At 54.5% G+C, this 25,545-nt stretch overlaps 2 protein-coding genes across 11 annotated transcripts; one reads left to right on the top strand and one right to left on the bottom strand.

Annotated features, from left to right (window-relative positions):
* The first annotated feature begins 1,573 nt into the window (after positions 1-1,573).
* Positions 1,574-8,471, top strand: LOC308178182 (glucagon receptor-like). Of its 6 annotated transcripts, none has more exons than XM_080556383.1 (14): positions 1,574-1,739; positions 2,116-2,308; positions 2,429-2,525; positions 2,761-2,868; positions 3,136-3,257; positions 3,345-3,451; positions 3,594-3,750; positions 4,083-4,242; positions 4,382-4,442; positions 4,532-4,601; positions 4,750-4,838; positions 4,958-5,096; positions 5,360-5,401; positions 5,669-8,471. In XM_080556383.1, the coding sequence occupies exons 2-14, from the start codon at positions 2,243-2,245 to the stop codon at positions 5,738-5,740; spliced, it is 1,290 nt and encodes a 429-aa protein (XP_080412509.1). In that variant the 5' UTR covers positions 1,574-1,739; positions 2,116-2,242; the 3' UTR covers positions 5,741-8,471. The 6 variants fall into 6 exon arrangements, 4 of the variants coding, with proteins under 4 accessions (XP_080412509.1, XP_080412510.1, XP_080412508.1 ...); XM_080556384.1 differs by having other exon boundaries at positions 1,646-1,739; positions 2,199-2,308; XM_080556382.1 differs by lacking the exon at positions 1,574-1,739 and having other exon boundaries at positions 1,846-2,308; positions 4,783-4,838.
* Positions 8,472-8,599: 128 nt separating this feature from the next.
* Positions 8,600-25,457, bottom strand: ANKS3 (ankyrin repeat and sterile alpha motif domain containing 3). Of its 5 annotated transcripts, none has more exons than XM_080556375.1 (19): positions 25,234-25,455; positions 24,882-24,946; positions 22,459-22,569; positions 22,148-22,323; positions 21,578-21,776; positions 21,239-21,360; positions 20,490-20,571; positions 19,678-19,813; positions 19,209-19,367; positions 17,949-18,074; positions 16,628-16,743; positions 15,605-15,772; positions 15,004-15,128; positions 14,601-14,742; positions 13,859-14,031; positions 12,573-12,658; positions 11,589-11,672; positions 10,985-11,079; positions 8,600-10,761 (listed from the first exon to the last, which is right to left on the bottom strand). In XM_080556375.1, exons 4-18 carry the CDS (start codon positions 22,315-22,317, stop codon positions 10,997-10,999), a joined length of 1,971 nt encoding a protein of 656 aa, XP_080412501.1. In that variant the 5' UTR covers positions 22,318-22,323; positions 22,459-22,569; positions 24,882-24,946; positions 25,234-25,455; the 3' UTR covers positions 8,600-10,761; positions 10,985-10,996. The 5 variants fall into 5 exon arrangements, 4 of the variants coding, with proteins under 4 accessions (XP_080412501.1, XP_080412502.1, XP_080412503.1 ...); XM_080556376.1 differs by having other exon boundaries at positions 24,874-24,946; positions 25,234-25,292; XR_013939620.1 differs by lacking the exons at positions 8,600-10,761; positions 10,985-11,079; positions 11,589-11,672 and adding an exon at positions 12,748-12,903 and having other exon boundaries at positions 25,234-25,457.
* Between the last annotated feature and the right edge of the window lie 88 nt (positions 25,458-25,545).

The raw sequence follows: 25,545 nt of genomic DNA, 5'->3' as shown, positions 1-25,545 counted from the left end.
GCTGCCGCCTGTTATGGAGGTACCGCAGCGGAGCAGCAAACCCAGGTGCTGCTGCCTGTGGGAGGCTCCCGGCCAGGCTGCAGCCCGCGCCCCGGTGCAGCAGGGGTCGGCTCCGTGCCCCCGCTGGGTCAACATGGGGGGACGTTGGGGCTTCCTGCTCTGGTTTGGAAGGGAACCCCTGCCCAGATGCTCTGCTCTGCTGCGGATGTCCTAGGGAGAGGCTGGAGCGAGGGGCACGGGTGGGTGCAGCCCCCAGGTTCCTGTGCAAGGAGCGGCGGGCACGTCCCGCTCCACCCGCAGATGTGTGCCCTGGTGCTCTGCTGCGCCCCGGGCGTCTGGCAAGGCCACTTCCCGGTGGCTGTTTGGGCATTACATGCTTGTGCAGGCAGCATTTGTCACCCTGAGGCAAAGTTAACTGTCCGCCAAGGGGGAGAACGGCAGAACCCCCAGGGAAAGGGCTTCAGCAGCGAGGCTGCAGTGACATCTCCAAGGCCACGTACCTCCTCTGCGCCTCAGCCACCACCAGGGGTAAGGAGCCGTGCTGGCCGTGCTCCCAGTGACTCCTTCGTCCTCCAGCAAGGCTGTTCTGGGGGGAAGAGCATCTCTGTTTTGGCTGAAGCTGCCTGCGGGTGCACATGCTCACCCACTTGGGGGTTCACAGCTTTCCCCGGTGGCTTGGTGGGCAGCAGGGCATGGTGCTGTGCCCCGTTCCACGTGCTCGGTGATGCTCAGAGAAACCCCACTGGAAACCCTCTTCCTTTGGATCCTCTGCTGTCTGGAGGCTTTGGAGATTTCGGTCACAGCCCAACTTCCATTGCCAGCCTTACCCCCGACGTCCCCAGCCAGGGTCACCCCGCGATCCCCTCACCTCCACCTCAGCAGCGCTGCTCTGCCCTGCCCTGGGCAGGACCCACCTGCCCATCAGCACGGGGTCTACCTAGAAATAAAGGGTTAGCACATGGCTCCGGGGCTGCTCAGTAAGGGGTAACGGTTCTGGAGCATGAAGCAGCCCCAGTGCCTCCCTCCCAGCGTGAACCAGCACGGCTGGGACCCCAGGCCCAGGGCCCTCCAGCATCGGGTGCCAGACCCTGCCCCGGCTCCGCTCTTTACATCTCGTGCCTTAGTCCCAGGTTTCCATCAGCGCTCTGCCCGGGCTCACCGAAGCAATGAGCAAAAAGCAAAAAGCACGGGGCAGGGAAGCCCCGGGAAAGGCCCGGTGCCACCTCGCGCTGGGAAAGGCGTCCCGAGGGCACGGCTCCCCCCGAAACAGCCGGGGAGGGATGGTGGTGGGCCCCCCCCGTAGCGCATCGCCTCTGCCAGCCCCAGCAGCGAGGTTTTCCGGCGGGGGGCAGCCAGCTGCGTTTCGGGGCGCAGCCCGGCCGCCCCGCCGCGCTTCCAAACCCCCCCTCGAGCGCAGGGCGCCCCGTAACCTCCCCTGGGCTGCACGGGGGGGCTCCGGGGGGCACCAGCGGGGTCCGCACCCCCCCCTACACGCCCCTACGTGGGGCTCAGGGCCCCCCCGACAGCGCCCCAAAGGGGGCCCCCGCGCGGGGCCGCCGCACGCCCCCGGCCCCCCGTGGCCCGGGGGGGGGCCGGGCCGGGCCGGGAGCTCCGCGGGGCGGCCCCGAGCCCCGGGAGGCGGCGCCGCCTCCGCCCCCCCCGTCGGGGCACGGCGCTGGCGGGAGGCGCCCGAGCCGCAGACGCCGCTCGTTCGCCGCCGCGCTCACGTCGCGGAGCCGGTACGGGGCTGGGGGCGGCACGGGGCGGGGGGGGCGAGGGGCTGGGGGGGCGGTGAGGGGCTGCGGGGCGGGGGACCCCCCCACCCCCCGTGGGCACGGCCCTGGGGGAGCGGGGCGGGGGGCCCGGGGGCCGTGCGGGGGGCTCCGGGAGCCCCCGGGCGAGGCTGGGCCGGGGGACGCGGGGAGCGCCCCTTTGCAAGGGGGAGCCCCGGGGGGGCTCCAGCCCTGACCCTTTCCCAGGGCTGTGGCAGCCCGGTGCCACCCTCGCTGGGATGCCGGCACCCCCCGGGCCGTGCCTTCGCCCCCCGCCAGCTCCCAGCCCGGTGGCACCAGGCTGGCGCTTGGTTACCCCAAGTGGCTTTTGCTCCCACCCCAGCCACTGGTGCGCTCGCAGCCCGGTTCTGCCCCGGGGAGCGCAGCCCTCGGCCGTGCCGCCCTCAGCAGCCGCCTCTCGCCCAGGACCGGGGTGCCGCGGGCTGGCGGGGACAGCCGTGAGGGACGTGATGGCACCCGCGTACCGGCGGAGCCTCGTCCACCTCGCCTGGATGTGCCTCTTCTCCTCCGTGCCGGTAAGGTGCAAGCCGGGGCTGCGGGGCCGGCGCGTGCCGAGGGGTTGCTTCAGGCCCCTGTGGGCTCCGTGCCCCCAGCGTGCGGGGCTGGCAGCTCCAAACCGGGCTCTGGGCTTGCAGCACAGTGGGGCCAAGGTGCTGGAGAGGACCTTCGAGGAGTGGATGCGGTACCGAGACGAGTGCCTGAGGAGGATGGCGAGCGAGCCGTACCCGGCAGGTACCCAGCTGTGCGCGGGGCGCGGGGCTGGGTGACATCCAGGGCTGGGATTTAGCCTCCTGGTGACACCGGTCACCCGCAGAGGGCTGCTGAGCCAGGACCGGGTGTCTCCGTGGGGGGTACCCAAGGGCTGGGGTACCGGGGGGCTGAGGTGTGGGGACAGCGGGACCAGGCTTGGCCGTGCCGCCTGTGTCCGACCATCGTCTTCTCCCCGGCGTGGCGCTGCCGACGGAAGGGCTCTTCTGCAACCGCACATTCGACATGTACGCCTGCTGGCCTGACGGGAGCCCCGGCACCGCCGTCAACGTCTCCTGCCCCTTCTACCTGCCCTGGTTTGAGAAAGGTGACGATGAGCTTCGGCCATCCCGGACCCCGTGGGGAAGCGGGATCTGGTGCTGGCCCACAGCAGGTCTGGGGGCTTGGGGGTGAGCGGGGTCCCACAGCCTTGGGACGCGCGTGGCATGGGGAGGGCAGAGCAGAGGCAGCCTTGTGGGTGTGAGCCATGGCTGTATGCCCCGGTGCCCCTGCAGAGAGCCATGGTTCCATCATGGGGTGGGGGTTTGGGGCCCCCGGCAGCCCGAAGGAAGCCTCTGCTGCTTTGTGCCCGCAGTGAAACACGGGCTGGTGAGCCGCAGGTGCGGTGTGGATGGGCAGTGGGTGACGGTGAACGGCAGCCAGCCCTGGCGGGACTACTCGCAGTGCGAGGAGGAGATGGAGTCCACCATGGAGGAGGTGGGAGCCCTGGCCGGGGCAGGGGCACCCCAGGGTGCGCGGCGGGTGCTGCTCAGCTGGGCTCAGTGGAGTGGTGCTTGTGTGCAGGAGGGTGCCCGCAGGCTGATGGTGAGCTTCAAAGTGCTCTACACCGTGGGGTACTCGCTGTCACTGCTGACCCTTGTCTCTGCCCTGCTTGTGCTCACCGTCTTCAGGTAGGACAGGCTGGGGGCTGCGGTCCTGCCATGCACCGGGGGTCAGCCCCAGCAGGGCCACGGCCCCTGCCACACATGGCCCCTTGCTCGTGGCTGCCAGCCACGGCCAAGGGGTGTCCCCCGACCCCCTCGCTCTCACCAGGAAGCTCCACTGCACCAGGAACTACATCCACGCCAACCTCTTTGCCTCCTTCGGGCTACGGGCGACCTCGGTGATGGTGAAGGACGCGCTGCTGGAGAGGCGCTGGGGCATGGAGGTGGTGCAGGTGGCCGACTGGCAGGCCCTGCTGAGCCATGAGGCAAGCGCGGCTGGGGGGGGTGACACTGAGCCCGGGGGGAAACTGACCCTGGGGAGGGCATGCAGCTGGGTGCCGGTGCCCACGCAACCCATGTGGCCGGTGGGTGAGCTCGTAGGGTGCTCAAGTACCCAGTGGGTGAGCTCACAGGGTGCACATACGCCTGGTGGTTGGGCTCACGGGGTGCCCATGCAGCCAGTAAGCAGGTTCTTAGGGCACTCGTGCACCCCATGGGCAAGCTCTTGGAGCACCCGTGCACCCTGTGGGCGAGCTCTTGGTGCACTTGTGCACCCCGTGGGCGAGCTCTCAGCCCCATGGCAGGTGTCCTCTGGCAGGCGGCGCTGGGCTGCCGTGCGGCGCAGGTGCTGATGCAGTACTGCATCCTGGCCAACCACTACTGGTTCCTGGTGGAAGCCGTCTACCTCTACAAACTGCTGATCGGTGCCGTCTTCTCCGAGAAGAATTACTACAGGCTCTACCTGTACCTGGGCTGGGGTAGGGGCCACCCGGGCGCCTGGTGATGGGGGGGACGGGCCCTGGGCCAAGGTGCCACCCCACGGCGTCCCCAGCCTGGGGGCGCTTTCTCAGCTCAGGCGGGTGCTTGGTTTTACAGGGTTTGCTGTGTGACTTGCAGGGACTCCCGTGGTGTTCGTGGTGCCCTGGATGGCTGCCAAGTACCTGAAGGAGAACGCGGAGTGAGTGGCTGCGTAGAGGGCTGGGCACGGCCTCATCCTGCACCCCCAGCACGTCATGACCGGGATGCTCTCTGTGTCTTCCCGGGCAGGTGCTGGGCGCTGAACGAGAACATGGCTTACTGGTGGATCATCCGCATCCCCATCCTGCTCGCCTCCCTGGTAGGGGGGCCCCAGCGACCCCCAGAGCCGTTCCCGGGGGCTGGAGCCGGCTCCCGGCTGGGGTTTGGGGACGGTGGGAGGGAGGGCTGGCCCCGGGGCGGGACTGGTCCATGGGTGCCCCCCTTCCCCCCAACTGTCACCCCCCCAGATCAACCTGCTGATCTTCATGCGGATCCTCAAGGTGATCCTGGCCAAGCTGCGCGCCAACCAGAAGGGCTACGCCGACTACAAGCTGCGGTGAGCGGGGCCGCCCTTGCCAGCTCCCCCATCCCGTGCCTCATTAAATGACCACTCAGGTTAAATGGGAGCTCGTCCCTGCTCACAAAAGGGCCCTGCCCCCCTTGTGCTCTTTTCAGGCTGGCCAAAGCCACGCTGACGCTCATCCCCCTCTTCGGGATCCACGAAGTTGTCTTCATCTTTGCCACCGATGAGCAAACCACGGGCATCCTGCGCTACGTCAAGGTGTTCTTCACCCTCTTCCTCAACTCCTTCCAGGTGAGGCGAGAGCACGGCGCGTCCTCGCACCACGGGGTGAGAATTAGGGCCCCCTCCTCCAGCTGGCTGCCCCTGTGCTGCACGGGCTGGGGGACGGGGACGCCAGCCTCCTGCCCAAGCCCTGTCGAGTGTGTGATGGTGGCTGAGGAGTTGATGCGCACGTGTGTTGGGGATGCTCTGGGGTGGCCCCAAAAGCACAGAGAGGTGAGGCAGAGCCAGTCCCACACCCTGACGTGGGACTCAGGTCCGTGCTCTCTCCACAGGGCTTCCTGGTGGCTGTGCTGTATTGCTTTGCCAACAAGGAGGTACGTACCCTGCCCTCCCGAGCCCTGCCTCTGCCACCAGCCAGCCCTGCTGGCCCCAGAGCACCAGTTTAATGCTGTGGCGCTGGCTGCTGCCCCACAGAAGCCAGTAAAACCCCTTAACCTTGCTTTAACCTTGGCTTTATTGGGGCGGGTGCTGGGAGCTGGGCTTGGGTCGTGCCAGCCCCAGGCTTTGCGAATCTGCCTCTCGCATCGCTCGGTCTGGGGAGGGCACAAAAAGCCGAACCCTAAGCCTGCCGCCCCTGCCAGGTGAAGTCCGAGATGAAGAAGAAGTGGCAGCTCTGGAAGCTCGACCACCCGGCGCTCTGCTGCACGCAGTGAGGGTCCCCGGGCAGAGGCAGGGCCCTGGGCGCTGCTCAGACACCGCCAGCCCCTCGTGCTTGTGCAGAGCGGGCGAGCGGCGCGAGGAGCTGAGCCTGCCCCTCCCTGACCCCACGCCATCACCTACCTCTGCTGGCACCACCAGATGATGCTGGCCGCAGGAGAGGCCCAGCTGAAGCAGGATGCAGGCTCCTGCTGGGAGCAGGATGGATGCCGGGCCCTCCAGGGCTGGCGCTGCCCCAATCCAGGGCATCCCCTCCTTGCCTAAGCGAGGGCCCTCGCCGCCACCCCGAGACACCTGTCCTGGGGTCATCCTGCAAAGCTCTTCACCTCCTCACCGCGCACCACAGACCATGGCATCGGCATCTGCCTCCCTCCTCGCTGCTCTCCAGCCGCCCCCTTTCCTCCTCTCTGCAACCTCCTCCCATGGCAGAGCCCCCTCCGGAGCCCCCCGGCGCCAGCTGAGCGGCACACACGCAGCTTAGCGCAGCGCTTGAGCACTTGGACTTGCGTTTATCCTGCCCCATAGGAAGGGCAGCGCTGCTTCTCTGGTGGGGCCGGGGAAAACCACTGCAGGGGAGAGCGAAGGACTCGGACCCCGGCCTGCCCGCAGCAGGGGGGGGAGCTGAGCCCCGGCCCCCCCAGGCCCAGCCACCTCCTCCTCCGCAGTGAGCGCTGTAAAGCCCTGCACAGGAAAGGCTGCGGGCTCGGGAAGAGAAGGCTGGCAAAAGGCTGGGCATTTTGGGGCCTGGCTATGCAGCAGCTGCCTGTGAAAAGCTTTGCTTTCCAGGAGGGGGCCAAGCACTTGCTGTACTCCCTCGCCGCCAAGTAGCCTGTTGGGAGCCCAGTCTCTGCTGCCGTGGCCCAGCTCGGCACCCCCGCTGGGATGGGGACCCCCACCCCAGAGCACCCAAACCACAGAAGAGCCTCCAGCAGCATCTCCGCACCTCGCCTTGGAAGCCCAGCAGAGCCCAGCCACGTGCACCAGGCTGCAGCCGAGAGCTCCGTGTCCAGGACTGGTCCTGGTGCTGCCGTGAGGGCTGAGCACAGCAGCGGCCGCCAGCGCCACCCCAGCCCCCTTGCTCTTGCCTTCAGCAGCAGGACAGACAGTCCCTGACTCCTGCTGCACAACGCTTTGCCTTGCAACGGCCGCTCCATCAGGAGGGAGAAAGCAGCTCTCACTCCCTGCTGCATGCAAGTGGACACAGGTGGTGCTCCAGCTCAGGGCAAGGGGCTCGCACAGCCCCTGGGCTCCTGGGCTGAGCCTCTTGCAAACACAGTGGCTCGAGGAGAGCTGCCTTGAGCACAGGAAGGACAGAGCTCAGCCCCAGTGGCATGTGAAGCTGGAGGGCCAAGCAGGAGGTTTGCTGGACAGCTGTAACCCCTGTGAGACCATTTTGCACATTGACTCTTTTCAGATGTAAATAAATGTTTATTTTTCAGCAAGCAGAGCATGCCACGTGTCTGCTCTGAGGGAGGGAAATGGCTCTCAGGGACCAAGGTAAAGGCAGCTGTATATGTAAGAGCACTGATGTGCACTTACGTGCACACACTCCTCACTGTAGGTTACTAAACAGGCACCAAGAGGCCCTGGCTCAAGATAGCACCGTGTTCCCCACCCTGGGATTACATTACAGGGTGCACAAGGACAAAAACAGCAAAATAAGTCAACGTGGTGATAAATAATACAAACAGCTACCACAATCCCATGCCAGCTCTGGTACCAGGAGAGCCGAGTCACAGGCAGAACCAGGGAGCAGGTAGTTTCTCCCGGCCAGGAGCTGGGTTGCAGCCTGGACTCTTCGCCCTTCGCGGGGTGCTGCCAGTCCCAGCAGGGGATGGCCCCAGGAGCTGCTGCCGGGCCTGCACAGTGACACACTGCCTGGGGAAGAGCTAGCCCTCCTCCTGAGATCAGCTAGTTGCCCCCCCAAACAGTGGCCCCTGGGTTCCCTGTACTCTTCTCCCAAGTGCTGCTGCGTGCAAGATGAAGCTGAGAAGAGACAAGTAGCAGTTCTTAGCACCATGGACCTTGAAAAAGACAGCACGAAAGGGAAGCAGGGAAGCTGGCGCCAGCTCTCTCCCAGCAGCTTCAGAACCAGGTATGGGACCAGCCCCGGCCGCACCCTGCCCCACAGGCAGGCTGATGCAGGATACAGGGACCACAGGGATGCCGGTGTGAGCCTTCTCTGCTCCACTCCCACCAGTTCAGCCCCCAGGTCAGCTTTGTTTGAGTTTCAGCACAGCAGCTTTACTTCTGACCAGACAGGTTTATGTTACAGCTGCTGAACGGTAGCTCCTCTTGCCCACCTGTCTCTAGTGACAGATCAGAGCTTGGCTGAGGGTTTGGCAGAGCGCAGTCACACTGCCACAGCTCACACGTCTCAGACCAGAGCTGGGCCCAAGATCAGCATTTCGTCTTAAGAAAACCCCAGCACGCAACTCAACAAGGCCTAAACTCATTTCTGAGCTACTGCAGAGATCGCCACCTTTCTCAAGCAGCTAGGACCTTTTGGGTGTAAAAGTGGCAGTTCCCAGCTAGGAAGTAAAGAAGCTCACACTTACCTGTGCACACTCCTCCTCCTCCACAGCTCCGGTACTGCTGACTACATGAGTTCCCACACCACCTACCCAGCAACACCAACATCATCACCTCACATCAACACCAACAACATCACCTCCAACAGGGGCCAGGCAGGGACTGGGAAGCCATGGCCAAGGCAGCCCCAGAGCCCTGCAGCCACCTGGGGGAGAAAGCTGGAAACACTACGTATTCCTGATGGTCCTGAAATAAATCGGTCAGGTTACTCACAATTCTACACCAGCTCCCTCCCGAGAAGCCCACACACCAGACACCAGAAACAGGTTTTCAGTTTTTATTGTTTTAGCCAAGTCAACAAATGCTATTTAATTTGGACAGCTTGACTTCGGGTAGCACCAGACTCCCTGCTGCCTGCACAGCCACCCTTCCAGCACTGAATACTGTTTCAAGTCACACATTCAAGGGATTGCTTCCTCAAGGGAACACAGTTCTATAAAGCCCCTTCCCTGGCGTCCCCCTTGGGACGCTCTAGCACCCTTCTGAGCCTTTACATCTGGGCTCCCAGAGAACCTTTTCTGTTGGGCTTTTTTCACACCTACACTGCGAGTCTCCAGCCTACCCCTGTTCCGTAGGGGGGAACGAAGGACAAGGCCCCAAATCCCTCTCCTAGCACATCCTCAATACTCTGAGCAGCTTTCAGGGATGCTGCCTCAGAATAGCTGCCTCTGCCACAACAACAGTGCTTCAGCATGAGAGCTCCTGCAGCCTCGTCCTACTGCCTGCAGCACTTGACACCTGCATACACCCATGTCATTCCCCAAACAAGGGGCACAACAGCAGCTTTTTCATTTCAAGAGTTAAAACATGAATAGAAGGCGACGTTCCCCAGCTGAGCATGCTGTCAAGTGCGCACAGGCTGCGGCAGTGCAGGTGTGCCAAGTGGTGTACACCTGCCTCAGTGCCCCAGGACTGCCCCCAGAAGCGCAGGGACAATTCACTGGGACAGCCCAACTGGATGTCACCTTCACCAAACACAGACTCATTTTCAAGCCTAAATAGTCCTGGGCAGTTGATCAGAAGGGGATAACTAGCTAAGGATGGAGCTGGTATTTTTTTTTGCGTTTCAGCATTTGTGATTAAGGTTAAAAAATAATCAGAAGGAACAGGGTTTCTTCCGCTTCTCAGCAAAGAGAAGGGGACTTCTCCAGACTCATTAAGGCCATCGGTCAGACCACAGATATTCCCTCCCCACCTCCCACCCGCCTTGGACTCAGCAGTACGCAGGAACAGAGCTGCTGCACAGTGCTGGAAGCCATTTTATACGATGTAACTGTCACCAGAGCCCCTGTGGCTGTTTGCCCAGCTCCAAGAGACTGGGCAGTCCCCTTGGGAGGGGGCCTCTTCCTGCGCCATGCGGTTGCCCTTTGAAAACACCCACCGTGCCAACACAAGAATGCCTCAGCAGCCTTATTTCCTAGCACTGAAGCCTGGAAACCAAAGGCAGGCAAAGCTGGGGACTAAAGCTTTGCACGGCAGCTACATCTGCAACTGGGATATGATTTTATTTTTATTTTTAAATCCACCTCCCACGTGGGGACAGATCTATTCCTCTGTTCTTGTTCTGCCCGCCTTGGCACTCTGTTGCTTGCCAGAGGCAAAGGAGACCAAACAGTCTTGAGCTTTTCCTTCTCTCTCATGTCCTTCCAGGGGCACATCTGCCTTGCAACCACTGTCAGTGTTGGGATCTTGGCACCGACAAACCTGACCACTGGAGTCTCTGCCACAAAGCATTTACCACAAAAAACAGTTATTTGGGAGTGAAAAACATGATCAAAAGTGACCCCAGAGGGGGGCAAGAATCTGAATTGAACCAAGGCAGGCTGGCTAGGAGAGGTTTTGAAGTACAGATCTGAGACAGCAGTAGGGAAGTCATTCCAGCTACAGACTAGGGCTGCGTGAGCTTCTCTGGAGGCTCACTGCAGAACACCACCACCTCTGCTCACTTTACTCATCCACAACAAGCCTGCTCTCCTTATTGCCTCAGATACATTTTCTGTGTCAGCTCCTGGGCAACTACCAATCCATGTGTGTTGGAGGCCTTCAGGAGGGGATTCTGAAAAGGATAACTGATTGCTGTAGGTAGCTGTCAGCTTTCTAACACCACGCAGCCCTGAATGACAAAGGCTACAGGGAGTTTAAGGCAGATAAACCCTTCGGGCTCAGTGCTTGTCCTCTTAACTTAACCTTCCAGTACGGACAACACGTTCCTGGGAGCCTAGACAACAGTCAGGCCCATACAGCTGCTGAGTCCTTGTCCTCTGCTGTCCCTCATTCTCCCAGGCACGTTCTCTGATGGCCGAGACCTTCTTCCACACGTCGGCCAGCCCTCAGCAGAGCTGCGGTGCTGCCAGCACAGTGCTCACGCTCACTCTCCCAGGCACACTCAGCTTCCGGGTGGAACAGTCACCCGACGTCAGTATTCCTGCAGCCACCAGGAAAAACAGGACAGTTACCCTTCTGGGGGGCACAAAGAGATTTTTCCAAACAGAAAGCCAGGCAAAGGGCACATAAGGACCGGAGTAATCCTCAGGGTGGATGCTACGAGCAAACACTGGGCACAAGCTACGGATGGCTGTTACTTGCTGCAAGGAGTGATGCTCCCTCAATTCCACAGCCCCTTCTAGCTGTTATTAGTTCCCACTCACCATCCTGCTTTGTTATGGCTCTAGCCAGCTCTGCCCGCCCTGCCCTGGGGCCTGGAGCCTTTGGAGGTTTTGAGTCACAGTCTGCAGAGCTTTACCTGAGGACAAACCAAAAGGAAAAATCATTGTCAGCAACAGGCCAGCGAGCGGGAAAGAGCAGGCTGCAGACTGCATTCAGCCACCATTATCCTGCCTCTATGCCATCTTCTTCCTTGCAACTTGCAGGGCCCATGGAACAAAACCGTGCCTGTTGCTGGGACAAGTTCCTGTCTGCAGGGCACACGCTTTGGGAACCCCTTCACATGCAGCTCTGATCACTGAGCAGCAGGAGAGGACAGCAGCAAGGAAGACACAGGGGGCTATGGATCCCCTTCTCTCAGGCTGGACCTGTCAGCAGAGGCTAAGGCAGAGCCCAACGTCTGCAGTGAGAGTAAGTGCAAGAAAACGCCAGCAACAGCTCCATAGTTGGGAGACTTCCCTCAATGAGGGGGGGATTGTTAGCTCCCTCCAACCCATACCACTGCCAAACCATCAAAAACACGCCCCGCCATGCCTCCCCTCCAGCACAACAGTCACTTCACATGGCCAGCGTCCTCCCCCACCTTACCCATTTCTCCCACACACTTCTCTAGGACAGCTGACAGCTCAGGCAAGCTCAGAGACTTCAAGGAAGGTGGCCATCCTTCCCGCACTGCAAGAAAGAAACCACACATTTGTCAATCTGCATGCTCTGCAACAGAACAGAGAGAAGGGCTTGGTGTTGCTGTGAGGTGTCTACACCCAAAGTGCTTCCAGTTGGGGGTTCTGAGTCACATGTGAAGGGAACTGGAACTGCCCACGGCAGAAACTGAGTTTTTTCCCCACCAATTATACCACTTGTGATCCCCCCCCTCAGAAATACTGGCTTGGTCACACAGTAAGACAGATCTCAAAGATTAAGTGTAGCAGACTGAAATCATCATCTCTGATTACGTCACTTTTAAAACACAAGCAGTGAAGAGCACATCATGTAGGGCAGCATGACCATTTGCTAGCTCCTTGTGATTAGGAGCTGGAGAGCCAGCCCTACCCAGCCTCGTACAGCCGTTTGCCCCACTACATGAGCAGTACATCCACCAGACTGGGTCACTGAGCCACCACTGGTTCCGATTCAGACCTTGCTCTAGTGCCCAGTGCAGTAACACACCTGAGGGGCCCACACTGCGGTGCAGGAAGGGGAAGCCACAGGATCTTTAAGCACGACTGCCACTGAGTGCCTGTGCTACAGCTCTATGTTTTTAGCCAGAAACACCTGCCAGACCCCAGGACTTCTGACTTGCTAAGGATCAAGAGCTTCAGAGAAACTCTGCTGCAGTGAAAGCCCAAACACCTTGGACACTTTAGATGCTTTCCCCAAGCAAGACTTTTTATACTAAGTGTAAGCATTTACCTGCTCACCTAGCATTCCAAATCACACCTAGCCTCTCCCTCTCAGCAGTGAAAGGCAAGCACATGGCCTGCTCTAGGGTCTCCGACTGTTTGCCCACCCCCTGCTCCCGTTTCTTTAGTTCGATCAGCTCTTCCTTCCCCAGACATACTACTCAACTCTCACCGGTTCCCAGCTGCACCTTTGTGTCCAGCGCTCTGCCAGCTGCCTGCTCTTGGGTTAGCCGGGAGGACAGCTCTGCTTGACAGGATCTGCCAAACAAGACAAAGCCTGTCAGAAATGCACAGGGAGGTTTCTGGAACAGCATGCCGGTCTGTGCCCTCCTACATCCTGCAAGTACCTGCTTGGGATGCCGAGGGACCACATCTAACGCCCTGGGTTACAAACTGCTCCTTGTTCCTTCCCAGGAAGAGGAAGACGTGCCCCAGACAAAGCTCAGGGCGCTCTCCACTGTGCCCCATCTCCACAGCAATCTCTGCCCCTGTCCACAGAGGAGCTGCGGGGGGAGAAGAGAAGGAGGGGGTGGGGTGAGCAGGAGAAAGCCTAAGCCAGGGGCTGCATCTGGTTTATATGAGAATCAACCCCAGTCCAATGTTTCTAATGGGCAAATGAAGCTACCTCAGGACAGTCATCAGGGGCACACAGAGTTCTCTGGTTAACATCATCATGCTATCAGTTCAAACACTGCAGCCTCAGCTCCTCAGTGGGAAGAGTGCTCTGGGAATATCACTCTGCTCTCCTTTGGAAGCCAATCCCTGGCTTGGATGTGAGCTGAGCCTTCTCCCCTGTTAGGCTAGAAACTGTAGCAGTAGGACCACTGTCATCTTCAAGGACACGTCAGTCCTATCAACCGACAGATCAGGGCCCGTAATAGAACAGGGGCTCAGCTGGGGCACGGAGAAGAGTACCACAAAGGCAGCAAAGGACATAACAGCAGGTAGGGGAAGACGGAACTCAGAGGCAGTGGTGGGCATGAACAGGGCAGGCTTTTCTCTGTTAGGCATCAGAGCTGCTAAAAAAAGTATTTTTCACTAGCCAGGGTTGGACACTGGAAGTCCTTTGATACTCTTTGGAAGTTAGAAACTCTTTCCTGCATTCACGCAGTCACCAAGCCACATGCCCCCTAGTACTTGGGTCTCGTATAAGGCTTTTGGTTCCAAAAGGAGCTGAGTCCCTTCATCTTTGAGTTGGAATAGGAGCACTCGGTACTGAAAAAGACAGCCCATTTATAGCTCATGCATCTAATCAAGGCTTCGTATCTGCTCACATGGCCATGACCTTCCACTAGAGAAAGCCACAGAGGATCCAGAATGAGTTCAGATGCCTCATGAGCTGTCCTGCCTTACCCTATGTATCACCTGTAAGAGTGACAGCACGACCTCTGATCTCTGCATAGCCCAAATCCCCATTTTCCCCATTAGCTTCAGTGACATTTGCTGGGAAGAACTTACTTGATCCGATCCAGTAAGACCCCAGCATCCTTGGTGATGGCCTGAGCCTCTCTGAGCTGGCACTGGATGGCATTCCAGGTCTCATCCCGCTCCATCAAACAGCTCTCGGCCACCGCACGCAGCTTCTGCTCCTGGCACACCTGGCCCTTCATCACCTCCACCTCTTCACACCTCTACAGCAGAACAGAGCGCAGATGACTACACTGCAAGTACTGTACATCACTCCAAGTACTGTACATCACTCTCACACATCCCTGCTCTGACATATCCCTGCTGTTTTAATGAGTTTGGCAGCCAGACGGTCCCTGCAGAAACATGCCAAAACCAGCAGAAATGAAACTGCCCGAGATTTATACGCTGAACAGAGATTCTATCCACACCAAGACCAGCCCCAAAGTTACAATTTCCTCTTGCTCTCCTTTACCAAAGATATTCAGAAGACCTAACTTCCTAAATCACTAGAAGCCCGTCTGCAGATGGCTGCACAACTTCATGTGAAGTGACACTACCAAAAAAGGCAGGTAGTCAGTTCCCCTCACCCTCTCATTTTAGTTCTCAGGTGAATGCAGAGGGGAAAATTTGTATTTATGGGGTTAACTGATCTACTCAACACCTAGTGTGTACTCTGGAAGTTATGCCTGTTTCTTTACCCCAGTCCATTAGAGGCAGAACATAGAAACACGCTACCGGTCACTCATTAGACCACAATAAGCCACTGAGCAGCTCCTGGCAGACTTCTTACCTTGTGCAGCTGAATGGCCAGTTCCTGCATCTCAGCCTCCAGCCGATCTGCATAGGCCAGCTCCAGGGCATCACTGGGCGGCCGGGCATTGCTGTGCCATCGGGCAATAGCAGAAGTCATCTTCCTCTTGGGTCCAAACAGGCTGGTGGGAGAACACCAAACTGTCAGGGAGCAAACATTGCATTGTCCGTGCCCAACAGGACGCCTGCAGGACCTTTGCAACCTCCTGGTTCCTCCAAAGGCACCGTCCACAACAAAAGCTTGTTGTGGCCAGGAACTAAGGGATATCAAAGTTGTGCAGGAGACTACCAAAACAGAGAAGCACTCACCAGCTAAGCTTTCTTTACCAGGTTGCATTTGTAGTTTTAAGGGAAGAGATAAGAACTACCTGACAGATACTCACGTGATGCCTATTTCCTTCAGGTCACTCTCTGTGAGGGTCAGGAAGATCCTGAGGTCAACATCTTGCTCCTCAAACACTTGCAGGTACTTCAGGCACCCAATCTGCTCAAGGAACGTTGCCAGGTCCTGCAGCCCAAACAAAAACTAGTTACGCTCTCACAAACAAAAGCATCACCTCTCTTCTTCACCATAAAGATCTGCTTCCTCTTGTTACTGTTATGCCTTCCTGGGTTCCAGCAAGTCATGACTTGTCCTGGCCTGTGCACTGCAGCTACTACCTCTTGTAACAACTGCAGAAGAGACAGCTAACCCCCCACCATTTGCCCTAGTCCCCACCACAGCCCTGAAGGATCTGTAATATCCCTCCAAGCAACATCAACACCTAAACCAGCAGTTCTTTGTACAAGGAATTGCTCTTTCACAAGTATTTATATTTGGGCAGGGGGTGGGTATCAAAGACATTTTGATGACTTTTTGATGAAGCTTTCCTTTTATCTGAGAAGGCCAAGAAAGCAGCTTGAACAATTTCAAAGAAACCTCCCAGGCTTGGTACAGTGATGTGGTCTGCATCACTTCAAAGATAGCTTTCTGTCCTCAGTTACCTGGGGTCCTGTATAGGCAGGGGGCTCTGGAAGCATGAGGTGCTGGCTAGAGCCTCCAGCTTTCCCTGGGCAGTGGGTCCACTGGTTATCACTGTTGCTGTAGCGGTTCTTGACCTTAAAGCTTTTGGCTTGTTTCCGACTTGGAGGACTGTTTGTGTGGTCAGAATCCTGAGAAAAGAAAGAACGCAACAGGGAATGTAAAGGTCAAGGACAGTCATGCAAAGGTGCCAGGATCACTATGTCTAACAAGCGCAGGCTCCAAGCCTAAAGCTCTAAATCCAGACAATGGTCTACAAATACAAGCAATGACGACTAAAAACATTTTTAGAAATGGCTGAGTCAAATCACTGTCAGGATGGCACCTTGTTACAGCACTGCTCTAGACTGGCCTGGAATTAACAGGCTCTTGCAATTCCAGCCTATGAAGTAGCATGCAGGAGCAGAGAGCAGCACCAAATCCTCCCCAGACCAACACAACGCACTGAGTTCCTATTTGCGAGAAGCACCTCAAGAAACAGGATCTGTGTTCACAACCCTTCTACGTACCAGCCCAGAGCTGGCTCTGAAGCGCAAGCTGTGACTTGAACCACCTCTTCCCTTTTCTGTATTTCAGGGTGACAATATAGCATCACTGTGCTTCTCTAAATCTTACTATACTGCCTGTTATCTCACCACGCTAAAGGACCGACCCAGCTCTATCTAGCAAGTGATGTCCTTTACGGATTGCTAGATAGATGGTGCTCAAGAAAGAGTTCGGAAGCAACAGAAAGAGCTTAAAAACCATTGACTCAACATCAAAAAATCTACTTGAGTGAATACTCTGATAGCTGGCTACTAGCCAGAGACCAAACAAGCCAATGTGTAATCTTCAAATACAGAAACTTGGTTTCGCGTGCCTTCGTGTACCTTTTCCCACCCAGCCTGGTAGTGCAGCCTTCTGTGGAGGTAGAATCATAGCAGGCTGTGGAAGGGTAACAGCACAGGCCAAACGGAAGGCAGAGAAAGGAAAAAGGACAACCTCACCTCATTACTTTCCAAGGAGCCTTCACTGCTGACCCCCAGGGCTTTGGTCAGGCATTCACTACTGCTGCTGCTGCTCCTGATGGTTGCTAAGTTGTTGGTGAAGAAAACATTATCCTCTGGAAAGGAACAGGAAAAAAAATCTCGAGGTTGAGCTTCATTACACTCAAGACTGTTTTTGCCACAAAACAATCAGGGAAGTCTCCTGGAAGGCATAAAGGAAGTCTTGTTCTGGGTTTCTCACTCACTTGTAATGCTCATGATTACAAGGCAGTTCTGAGACAGACATGTCACAAGTCTGATCCCACGCACTAGTCCTTCTCCTAGTCTGCTTAGTATCTCAGAGAGCAGGAAGGCCAAGTGTGTGTTTGTGTGTTTCTGTGAGGCTCTTGGTGACAGGGTGGACAAGTGAATTATTACCTACAATAAGCCCTCACTCCCATTACTGAAATCCAGGGAAAATCTCTCTTTGAGCAGGGCCAGCACAGTGCCACATTACCCTCCATTAGTTTAAGAACTGCCCAGAGATGCTTTCCTTGTGCTGCTTCACAGGATCATAGAACGGTCAAGGTTCATAGGGACCTCTGGAGGGTATCGTGTCCCAAACCATGCTCAAGCTAGTCACCTAGAATCATGTAACGGCAACATCTCCAAGAAGGGAGTCTCCACCCATCTAGGCATCCTGTTCCAGTGTTCAATCACCTTCACAGTAAAAACTGTTTCTTTACGTTCAGAGGCAATCTCCTCCATTTCAGTTTGTGCCTGCCACCTCTCGTTCTGTCACTGGACGCCACTGAGAAGAGCCTGGCTCCGTCTTCTTCACACCCTCCATTCAGATATTTGTACACACTGCCATCCCCACAGAGCCTTCTCTCCTTTACACTAAACCACCTTGGCCCTCTCAGCCTTTCCTCAGAAGGGAGATACTTCAGCCCTCAGCGTATTAATGGCAATTTGCTGGACCTCTTTTACCAAGGGAGTATCTTACTTGCTCCAGAATGCCTCCCTTTTGCCCCTCCAGGTTCTGGGCTTTCTCAAGGTCAGTCCTACTACTACAGACAGAGGTGAAGGCAGCATTCAGAATGGTCTTTCCTCTCCCTGCCCACTGGGGCATCTCACTCTCTGCTTGGAGGCTCAAGCACAACCTGGTTCTGGCCAGTGGTACAATATTACGATGCCACAGACTCAGGTCAGAGGTGAAGATCCAGTGACCACAGCTGCCTAACAGCTAAGGAGATTGGAAAGTGAACACGGAAGCCAAGGGGCCAGTCCCACACCCAGGTGAGCTTTGCAAGTAGATTCTTTCTCCAAGGCAGTGATTTACCCCTGCTGCTGCTGCTCTCCACATCCTGCTCATTAATTGGAGAGGTAACATCCCGGTTCCGGATATCATCTGCTTCACAGCTGCCATCATCATTGAAGGTAACATAGCCCTGAGGAGGGACCTGCTCTGTGCGCACGAAAAAGGGAGAAGGAACAGAGTAATTAGGATTCAAGTTACCAGGGAGGTTCCAGCAGAAAGAGCATTCATTCAGGGATTTCAAAATAACCAAGAGACTGTCACTTCAACTAGCAGAATCCATTTTAAAAAGCACAGGGGAGAAAGTGCGTATGCCTACAGTTTCCCTCACACAAACAACTAGCTGGACTTTATTTAGATGGTGGCATTGATGAAAAGTCAGAGGAAACAGCCTTATAGCAGAGCTGTACCTTACTTATGGAGCAGCTTTCAAGCATTTCCTCTCATCTCCACACTCACGCTAAGTGAAAAAACATCTGCTTAAGACAGCAAAGTGCCAACTGTGCTTCACCCCCCCAGCCAAGCACAATGTAAAACTAACCCTTCCGCATCTGCGTTAACATCTCACTATCATTTCAGAAGCTGATTATTGTGCTGATACAGTCACTGCCCATGGTGTAGCACGCATCTGTGCTAAGAGAATGAACCAAGTTTTGAATATGCTTTTAAGCCCATATTGGCTATTTCAGAAAACTAGGTAATCAGCCTGAGGAATACCTATAGCTACGACACATGCATGAGAAGGCAAGTTCATACCACTGCATCCAGTGGTCAATGTCTGAACTACCATGATCTTTGTCCTAGCCTTCTACAAAGGCCTTAAACTTTTTTTTTTTTTGAAGTGGTACTTCAAGCATCAAGGAAAACAAAGCTGACAGGTCCAGGTGTAGCAAATTTACTTTCATTATCAGTTATTTCCTGGATTGTGTGACCTCGTCCTTTTTTGTCATCAACCGAGAAGGGCTCTCAAGCCTTTGAGCCCACCTCAAAAGAGAAGCTGGACTGTTTTCAAGAGTGAGGGGGAACAGTAATTGAAGTAAGAGCAGTGTTTGTTCTACAGATAATTTTCCACTCGATATCCGGCTCTCACAAGTGCATTCAATAGACTTTGGTTTTAAACCAGAAGCTCTATAGCCTTGTATGATGGAGTTAGTTCACTGTTTTCCTTTCTGTGTAAGCCATGCATAGAAAAACCCAAATGAAAAGAGAATTGTTGGCACAGAAATAGCTGTAAAGCACCTGAGACCATGAAGGACTCGCAATTAGGCTTCAAACTATTCTCACCATAGCGAGACTGCTTCTTTCCCCCGATTCCAACTGCTGTTATCTTAGCCAAAGCCTGGGGCCCATCATGGATGCTGGGACCCTTGGTCCTACGAACAGGTCTCTGTCTCTGGGGAGCAGAACACGACTCATCTGAAGAACTCAGCTCTTCATATTTTCCTGTAGTCGAAACAAAGACTGTTAGCAGCATGATAATTCATGTACCTACTTATTTATTACTGGTCCTATAAAAGCAATGAAAAGAAAAAAGGAAGTGTTAAAAGAGAGGGTGAAAGTTTAACTAGGTCAGAAAAGGGCCAGCAGGCAAGAAAAAAGTGTTGGATCTGTGCCTCTTACATCCTAAAAAAATACTGAAATTTCCAAGACAGACCAGCTAATATTACCCCATATATGTAATTCCATACTTACAAGACATCAAGCACCTATCTTCATGTTCTACCTTAAGATGAAGGAACTAAAACCTGTTTACCTGGACCCCTGCAGAAGACCTTGGGCACGGGGGCTGCATGCAAGTCTATCAACCCCACAATCTTCGTATGTCCATACTTCATAGCTAGTGTCCGTGCCGTGGCTCCAGTGTTATCTCTGACATCTGCTTTCACTCCCTACAGAAAAACAGGCATTTGGAGTGTTCATAGCAGATATGTATTACATAAAAAAATATCTTCAAGGAAGCTAAAGAATTGTCTTCATTTCTCCAAGCCCATCAGAAATACAGGCTCACCTTTGATAGTTCAAGCTGCACTACGAATTCCTTGTTGCCTTTCTACCTGGTCTCCCCAGTCCCCAAATGCCAAGGAGGCATATGGCTCTTGTGCATTGCCACTGGGAGCTACTTAGTTTTATCTGAAATGTTTTGCATTGCTGCCTCCTTCTGGAAGTAAGCTGGACCAGCTGAGTGGGATATTAAAAACTGTTTAACATTGGCATTCATGTCTCTTGATAAGCTTTAGGACAGAGACTTAAGATGCCCAGCAGTCCAAGCACGCAAGCCTGTAAACTCAATGCAGATTACTGCATTAGCTGCTTCCTAATTCAGCCAATATTCACAGTCACATCAGACTTTCTCCTCTTTGTGCAAGACTAGCAGTGCACTGAGTACTAGCCTTCAGAAAACAGCTATTTTTAGAACAGCCCTTGGAATTCATTACTTTAGATCAGAGTGACTGTCAGTGATTAAACAACACTTAGAACTGTTATGGCATTAGTCTTGTGGTTCTCCCTCTCTGAAGGCTCAAACCACAGATTTTGAGCTTTACAGAGAACTGTCCAGACACTTACATGATTGAGAAGGTATTGAACAATTATCTCATGGCCAGAAGCAGCTGCTTCCATCAGAGGTGTATATCCATACACAGGCTCCCTAGAAAGGGAACAAACACACATGGATTAGAATAATCAAACATGCGCTGCATTCCTTGCCATATCATAATAGGACACTTCCAGCCTCCACCCTTAGCTGATCACAAACTATACAGTATATTGGCTATATATATACACACTGCATTCCAGCCTATCTCAATAATACAGATGCAGAAAGTGTGACTCTGCACAGCAACATGCTGCTCCTCCAGCTGCCTATCTGCCTTTCATTGCCAAAATCTGTTTTTCAGGAACTAGCAAAGCCGAGAACCTCTTGCTGTCCCTAGGCAATTCAATACACAAACATACAGGTGGTTCCTAAATCACAGGAATTCGCTGCACACTCCAAAAACTAGAAACCAAACTTGAGTTCAGGAACGGTTGCACCTGTTTTCTTTTGGAGTTTATCCCATAATTAAGCCAATAGTAAATCTAATTTCTCTTGCACTTGTTTAAATAAACGATAGCAACATGGGCAGCCTCCACTGTTCTGTTTGCAAGTCACCTGTCCTTGTACTAGCTAATAGCTAATACTATCCTGTGCTTTAGGAAGTGAAGACAAAAGCAGGCATCTTCTTCCTGTCTGTGTTTGAGTGCATTCATACATCAACTGTTGCTTTCCTATCTGAAATGAGAGATCTTTTGAGAAGTGATAGATTCTTCCTTACTTGCAGTTGGCGTTTGCCCCGTTGTCGAGTAAGAACTTGACCATCTGCTGATGTCCAGCACTGGTGCAGTGAAATAAGGCAGTCCAGCCATGAATATCTTTCATCTCCAGCTCTGCGCCTTGCTTCAAGAGAACAGAGAATGTTCTTTACTGCATCCCCTCTGCTGGGTCTCTTAGCCACTGCCCCTCTGTGGTGTGATACCAAGAAAGTTTAAATCCCTGTCAGGAAGCTGGACTCAACAGAACAAATTGCAAACTTTGGTCACAACTGATGGAGAATCCTACTCTGCGCATTTAAACCATGCAGTGTGGCTCTACCTATTTATTACAGGATACACACCTGGAGGAGGAAGTAAGCAACACTTTCATTTCCACAGCTGGAGGCCAGCATGAGCGGTGTCTGTCCTTCTGGTGTTGGGATGTTCACATTCACTCCTGCTTCCAGCAGCAGGTGCACAATGGTGTCATGGCCAATATAGGAAGCATACATCAGTGGAGTCCAGCCACCACAGTTCCTCTTATTCAAATCTAGATCTCCACTAAATAACAGAAAAGAAATCAGCTGAACTACTGGCCTGGAGATTCCAGACTCACAGCAGATTCCAGCAGTCTCTGCTACCACCACCATATTGAAAGAATGCTGAAAAAAAAAAACAAAACAATAAAATCTAGCACTGAAGCCTGCATGGGAATTCCTACCAGCTCTGGAACAACATCCACCAAATCACCGAAGAGATCATTTTTAACCAGCAGGATTGCCCCCTGTAACTTTGTGCCTAAGAACACATCAGGAGTTCCATGGTGTGCCCTTCTTGCAATGTTAGGCAGACCTGTACGGCAGCCAGAGGAAAAAAAAGAAAGTTAAGTCACTAAGTACAAGAGAGCTGTGCCCTCTCCAGCCCCTCCTTACCGCTGGATACACTCCTGCACCACTTCATACTGGCCGATGGAGGAGGCCGTGTGCAAGTCCAGAGGAACATCCAGTTCTTCCCGACAAATCATCTGTCCGACCCCATGCCACATGGAGAGACTGCGGCTCAGCAGCTCCGACTCGCTGGCTTCATCACTCAGCTCCGACATCCCGCTCTGAGCAACCAAAGCAAAGCGGAACTCTGAGCTGGCTGATCTCTGTCCTGCACCGAGTACTGCCTCACCGGGGAGCTCTGAAGCTCCAAGGCTTGGAGGCAAGGTCACCTCAGAGGCAGAGTTTCAAACTCCTACCTTTACTTTGATGGCCTTCTTAGCCTGCTGTAGCCTGAAGCAACAAGACTTGCCAAGGAGTTTCTGCTGGCAGTTCTTTCTTGCTGCAGGAGACTCTGGGATTTGAATACACTAGAAAAATAAAAGCCAATAATGCTAAGAACATCTTTCAAATCTCATTTTAAGACTTCAAAAGCACCGGCTTTATTTCCTCCCCTTCTGATCAAAACATGCCTAAGGCACCTTTGGATAGCTTCATCAAGAGAAGACATTAAACTTCTATTTAAGTGCTGATAGCATGCTTAGTGCTATACAAAAGGATGTAATTCTTGGTCTGCATGTCTTATAATTCAGAGAGAATTAAGAATTGATGTGTCAGGAGAAGCACCAGAAACATGTCTTGCACCACAGGATGGCCCTGCCTAAACTAGAATTTGGTCATTAATACTGACAAGTGCCCACTGCTCTCAAAAGTAGTTAAGATCACCTGAACGAGGTGCACACTTCATCATGTCATCACGTTATAAGGAGATTGTTTCCACTGTTTCAGCACTTCAGCAGCAGCCTAGTCCTATTGCTGTGAATCTTGGAAATTGCTGAAACGCTCTGAACAGCCACGCACCTGCCCATTTGTTATCTGGCTGTACCCACCGCTCTGCAGACAGTAACTTAATTACAAAGCTAGCACAGTTTCAGGACTGTCTGAAAGGTTTATTTTCCATCCGTAGCCTTGGGGAGCAATTGCAAATTAATCATTTTAACTACTCACAGGAGAGCATTCTCATTTGGTACTTCATAAAAAGCTCTTCACACAGCTGCATCTATCAGCTGTGGTCTTCAGCTGCGGTTTCAGGCTACATCTGAGTCAACCCAATGGGAAGTGCTTTACCCATCCCTCTAGTCTCACTGCCTCCCATACGGCACTTCTGGGGTTTGCCAGATCCCACCACGTACTACGTTGGGCAGCTGAGCTAACCAAGAAGCATTCTCTCCTTCTTGAGAGCTTCTTGCCAGTTTAATTCCTCATTTGGGGGTCACGCAAGTGCCACACTTGGCAACAACGAAGGAGAGAGAGAGAATGTGCTTTTCAGCAGCAGTTGGTCTTTATGTTGCCTCAGATGTAACATTAGAAAACATAAATATGTTTGCATAAATATGCAAGAAGAGGAGTCCTCTTCTCGCAAGCACCAGCCCTTTTTCTTACAAGATAAGGGAATCAACTTTAACTCCTACCTCTTTTCTCCCCCACTGGAGATTTCTCCCATAGCTTGCTTCCCCCTCTGCCCTCTTTAACTTGCTAGGACCACAGAAGCACCATCCATTCTACCTAATCAGCATGTGTTGATAATGTGTGATTCCTTTCTCAAGGCATCACCTGTTCCACCTGATAATAGCAATTTCTATTACACTGGCAATGCAGGGGCCTCGTGCAGGAACACACAGGGCTGAACACAAGTGAAAGACCAGAAACACCCTGACCACCTCACAATCAAAACACAACTATACAAGTGGATAGGTGAAACATAAGCAGGAAAAGTAGTAGTGTTTCTCACCGCAACAAACTAAAGCTTCCACTGGAAGGCAAAAAGGCATGTTTGCAGTCAGTTAAGAGGTAAAGTCCATGACAGTTTGTACGTGCATATTCAGATGAAAACAGAGCTCGCTGATCTCTCTGCAGACCTCCTTTTTAATTGGGTACATTTACCATGAAACCCAGATGTTTAGCCTTCACCAGAACCTGCCCCACGTCAGTTACAAGTTACAAACACATCTTCAGCAAGTTGTCAGAGCAGTTTTGACAGAACTGAAAGGTTAACTTACTTAACACTTGACTCCAGAATATTCAAGACTCCCAACCTCATCGCTACCACCCTGACTCTGCTCTACCTACATCTTGAGAGTTTAAAAAAGGCAAAAGTTTCACCCCAGACTAAACTGGAACATGATATCAGCTGTGAACGCGCCTAAGAAAATACAGAGAACAGCTGAACAAAATACAGAGAAGAAGAGTGTAAGTGATCAGAGCCCTAAAGACTAAAAAGAGCAAATTGACTAAATTGGGTTGTCCAGACTAAAGAAAAGGAGCCTGGAGAAGATGTGTGATGGCCTTCAAGTGCGTGAATGGCTGCTGCAAAGAGGACAGAAATAACCTGTTCCTTGGGGCTACAGTGGCTATGACAAGATGCAATGGAGTTAAGTTGTAGCATGGAAGATTTTGGCTAAAGACTGCAGAAATCCTTGCATAAGTCAAAAGAAGCGCGGTAGGATGGATTACCAGCAGAGATCTGCTCATTAGCGATAAGCTAGACAAACACCCCGAGAACGTTTGCAGACTGCTCTTGCTTTGGGACAAAGCGATTAACTCGGCACTCACCAGAAGCCCTCCGCAGCCCCCCGAGGCTGCCTGATTGCTACTCCTCACCCGCCACCACCCACCTGCTTACCGAGATCAGCGCTCCCCGCAGACACCGAGCAGCGAGCAGGCTGTCCCGCGCCCCGAGCTCGTTGCCTGAGCAGGTGAGAGAACCAGAACGCAGGAAAAGAGATATAAATTAGTCAAGTTATTCTGAAAATCGCCACCACCACCGCCCGGCAAAGGGTCCGGTCCCGCCGCCCCCGGTCCCCCCGGCCAGGCCCCGCGCGGGGCGGCCCAGGCCTGCCCCCACCGGCGGGGGAAGCAGCCCGGGCCGCTGCCGCAGGGCCGGCCAGACTCCGGGCGGCCGCAGCCAGAGGAGCCCCCGGTGAGGAGCCGAGTCCGGGCCGAGCTCCCCCTGCCCCAGCCCCGCCGCCCCCCACCTGCCGCCCGGTGAGGCTCCGCTCCCGGAAGCGAGCACCGAGGCTGCCGGGAAGCAGCGTCCCGTAGAGCCTCGGGACTACAAAGCCCAAGAGCCCCCGCGGCGGCAGAGCCAAGCCCCGCCCCCTTGCGGAAAAGAGCCAATAGGTGGCGGCGCTCTCCAGGGGGCGGCGCGCCGAGCACCAATGGGGCTCGAGCCCCGCGGAAGGGCGGGCGGTTCGGCAGGCGTTGCGGCGCGGGCGGCGGCGGCGGCGGCGAGGCAGGCGCGGGGGTGACGCGGCGGTGACGCGGCGGTGACGGGGACCCCGGGGCCG

The sequence above is a fragment of the Anser brachyrhynchus genome, assembly GCF_964034855.1.
Source record: "Anser brachyrhynchus genome assembly, chromosome: 15".
Taxonomy (NCBI): domain Eukaryota; kingdom Metazoa; phylum Chordata; class Aves; order Anseriformes; family Anatidae; genus Anser; species Anser brachyrhynchus.
The sequence above is the reverse complement of the archived record's forward strand: the minus strand, read 5'-3'. Positions and strand labels throughout refer to the sequence as shown.

Coding starts and splice junctions, on each gene's coding strand:
- LOC308178182 (XM_080556381.1), top strand. CDS start 2,012: ATGCCGGCACCCCCCGGGCCGTGCCTTCGCCCCCCGCCAGCTCCCAGC. Junction 4,602..4,749: donor CCATCCTGCTCGCCTCCCTG/GTAGGGGGGCCC, acceptor TCACCCCCCCAG/ATCAACCTGCTGATCTTCAT. Junction 5,097..5,359: donor TCTTCCTCAACTCCTTCCAG/GTGAGGCGAGAG, acceptor CTCTCTCCACAG/GGCTTCCTGGTGGCTGTGCT.
- ANKS3 (XM_080556375.1), bottom strand. CDS start 22,317: ATGTCGGAGCTGAGTGATGAAGCCAGCGAGTCGGAGCTGCTGAGCCGC. Junction 21,361..21,577: donor TTGCTTACTTCCTCCTCCAG/GTGTGTATCCTG, acceptor GTTCTCTTGAAG/CAAGGCGCAGAGCTGGAGAT. Junction 14,032..14,600: donor TGGCCATTCAGCTGCACAAG/GTAAGAAGTCTG, acceptor GTTCTGCTGTAG/AGGTGTGAAGAGGTGGAGGT.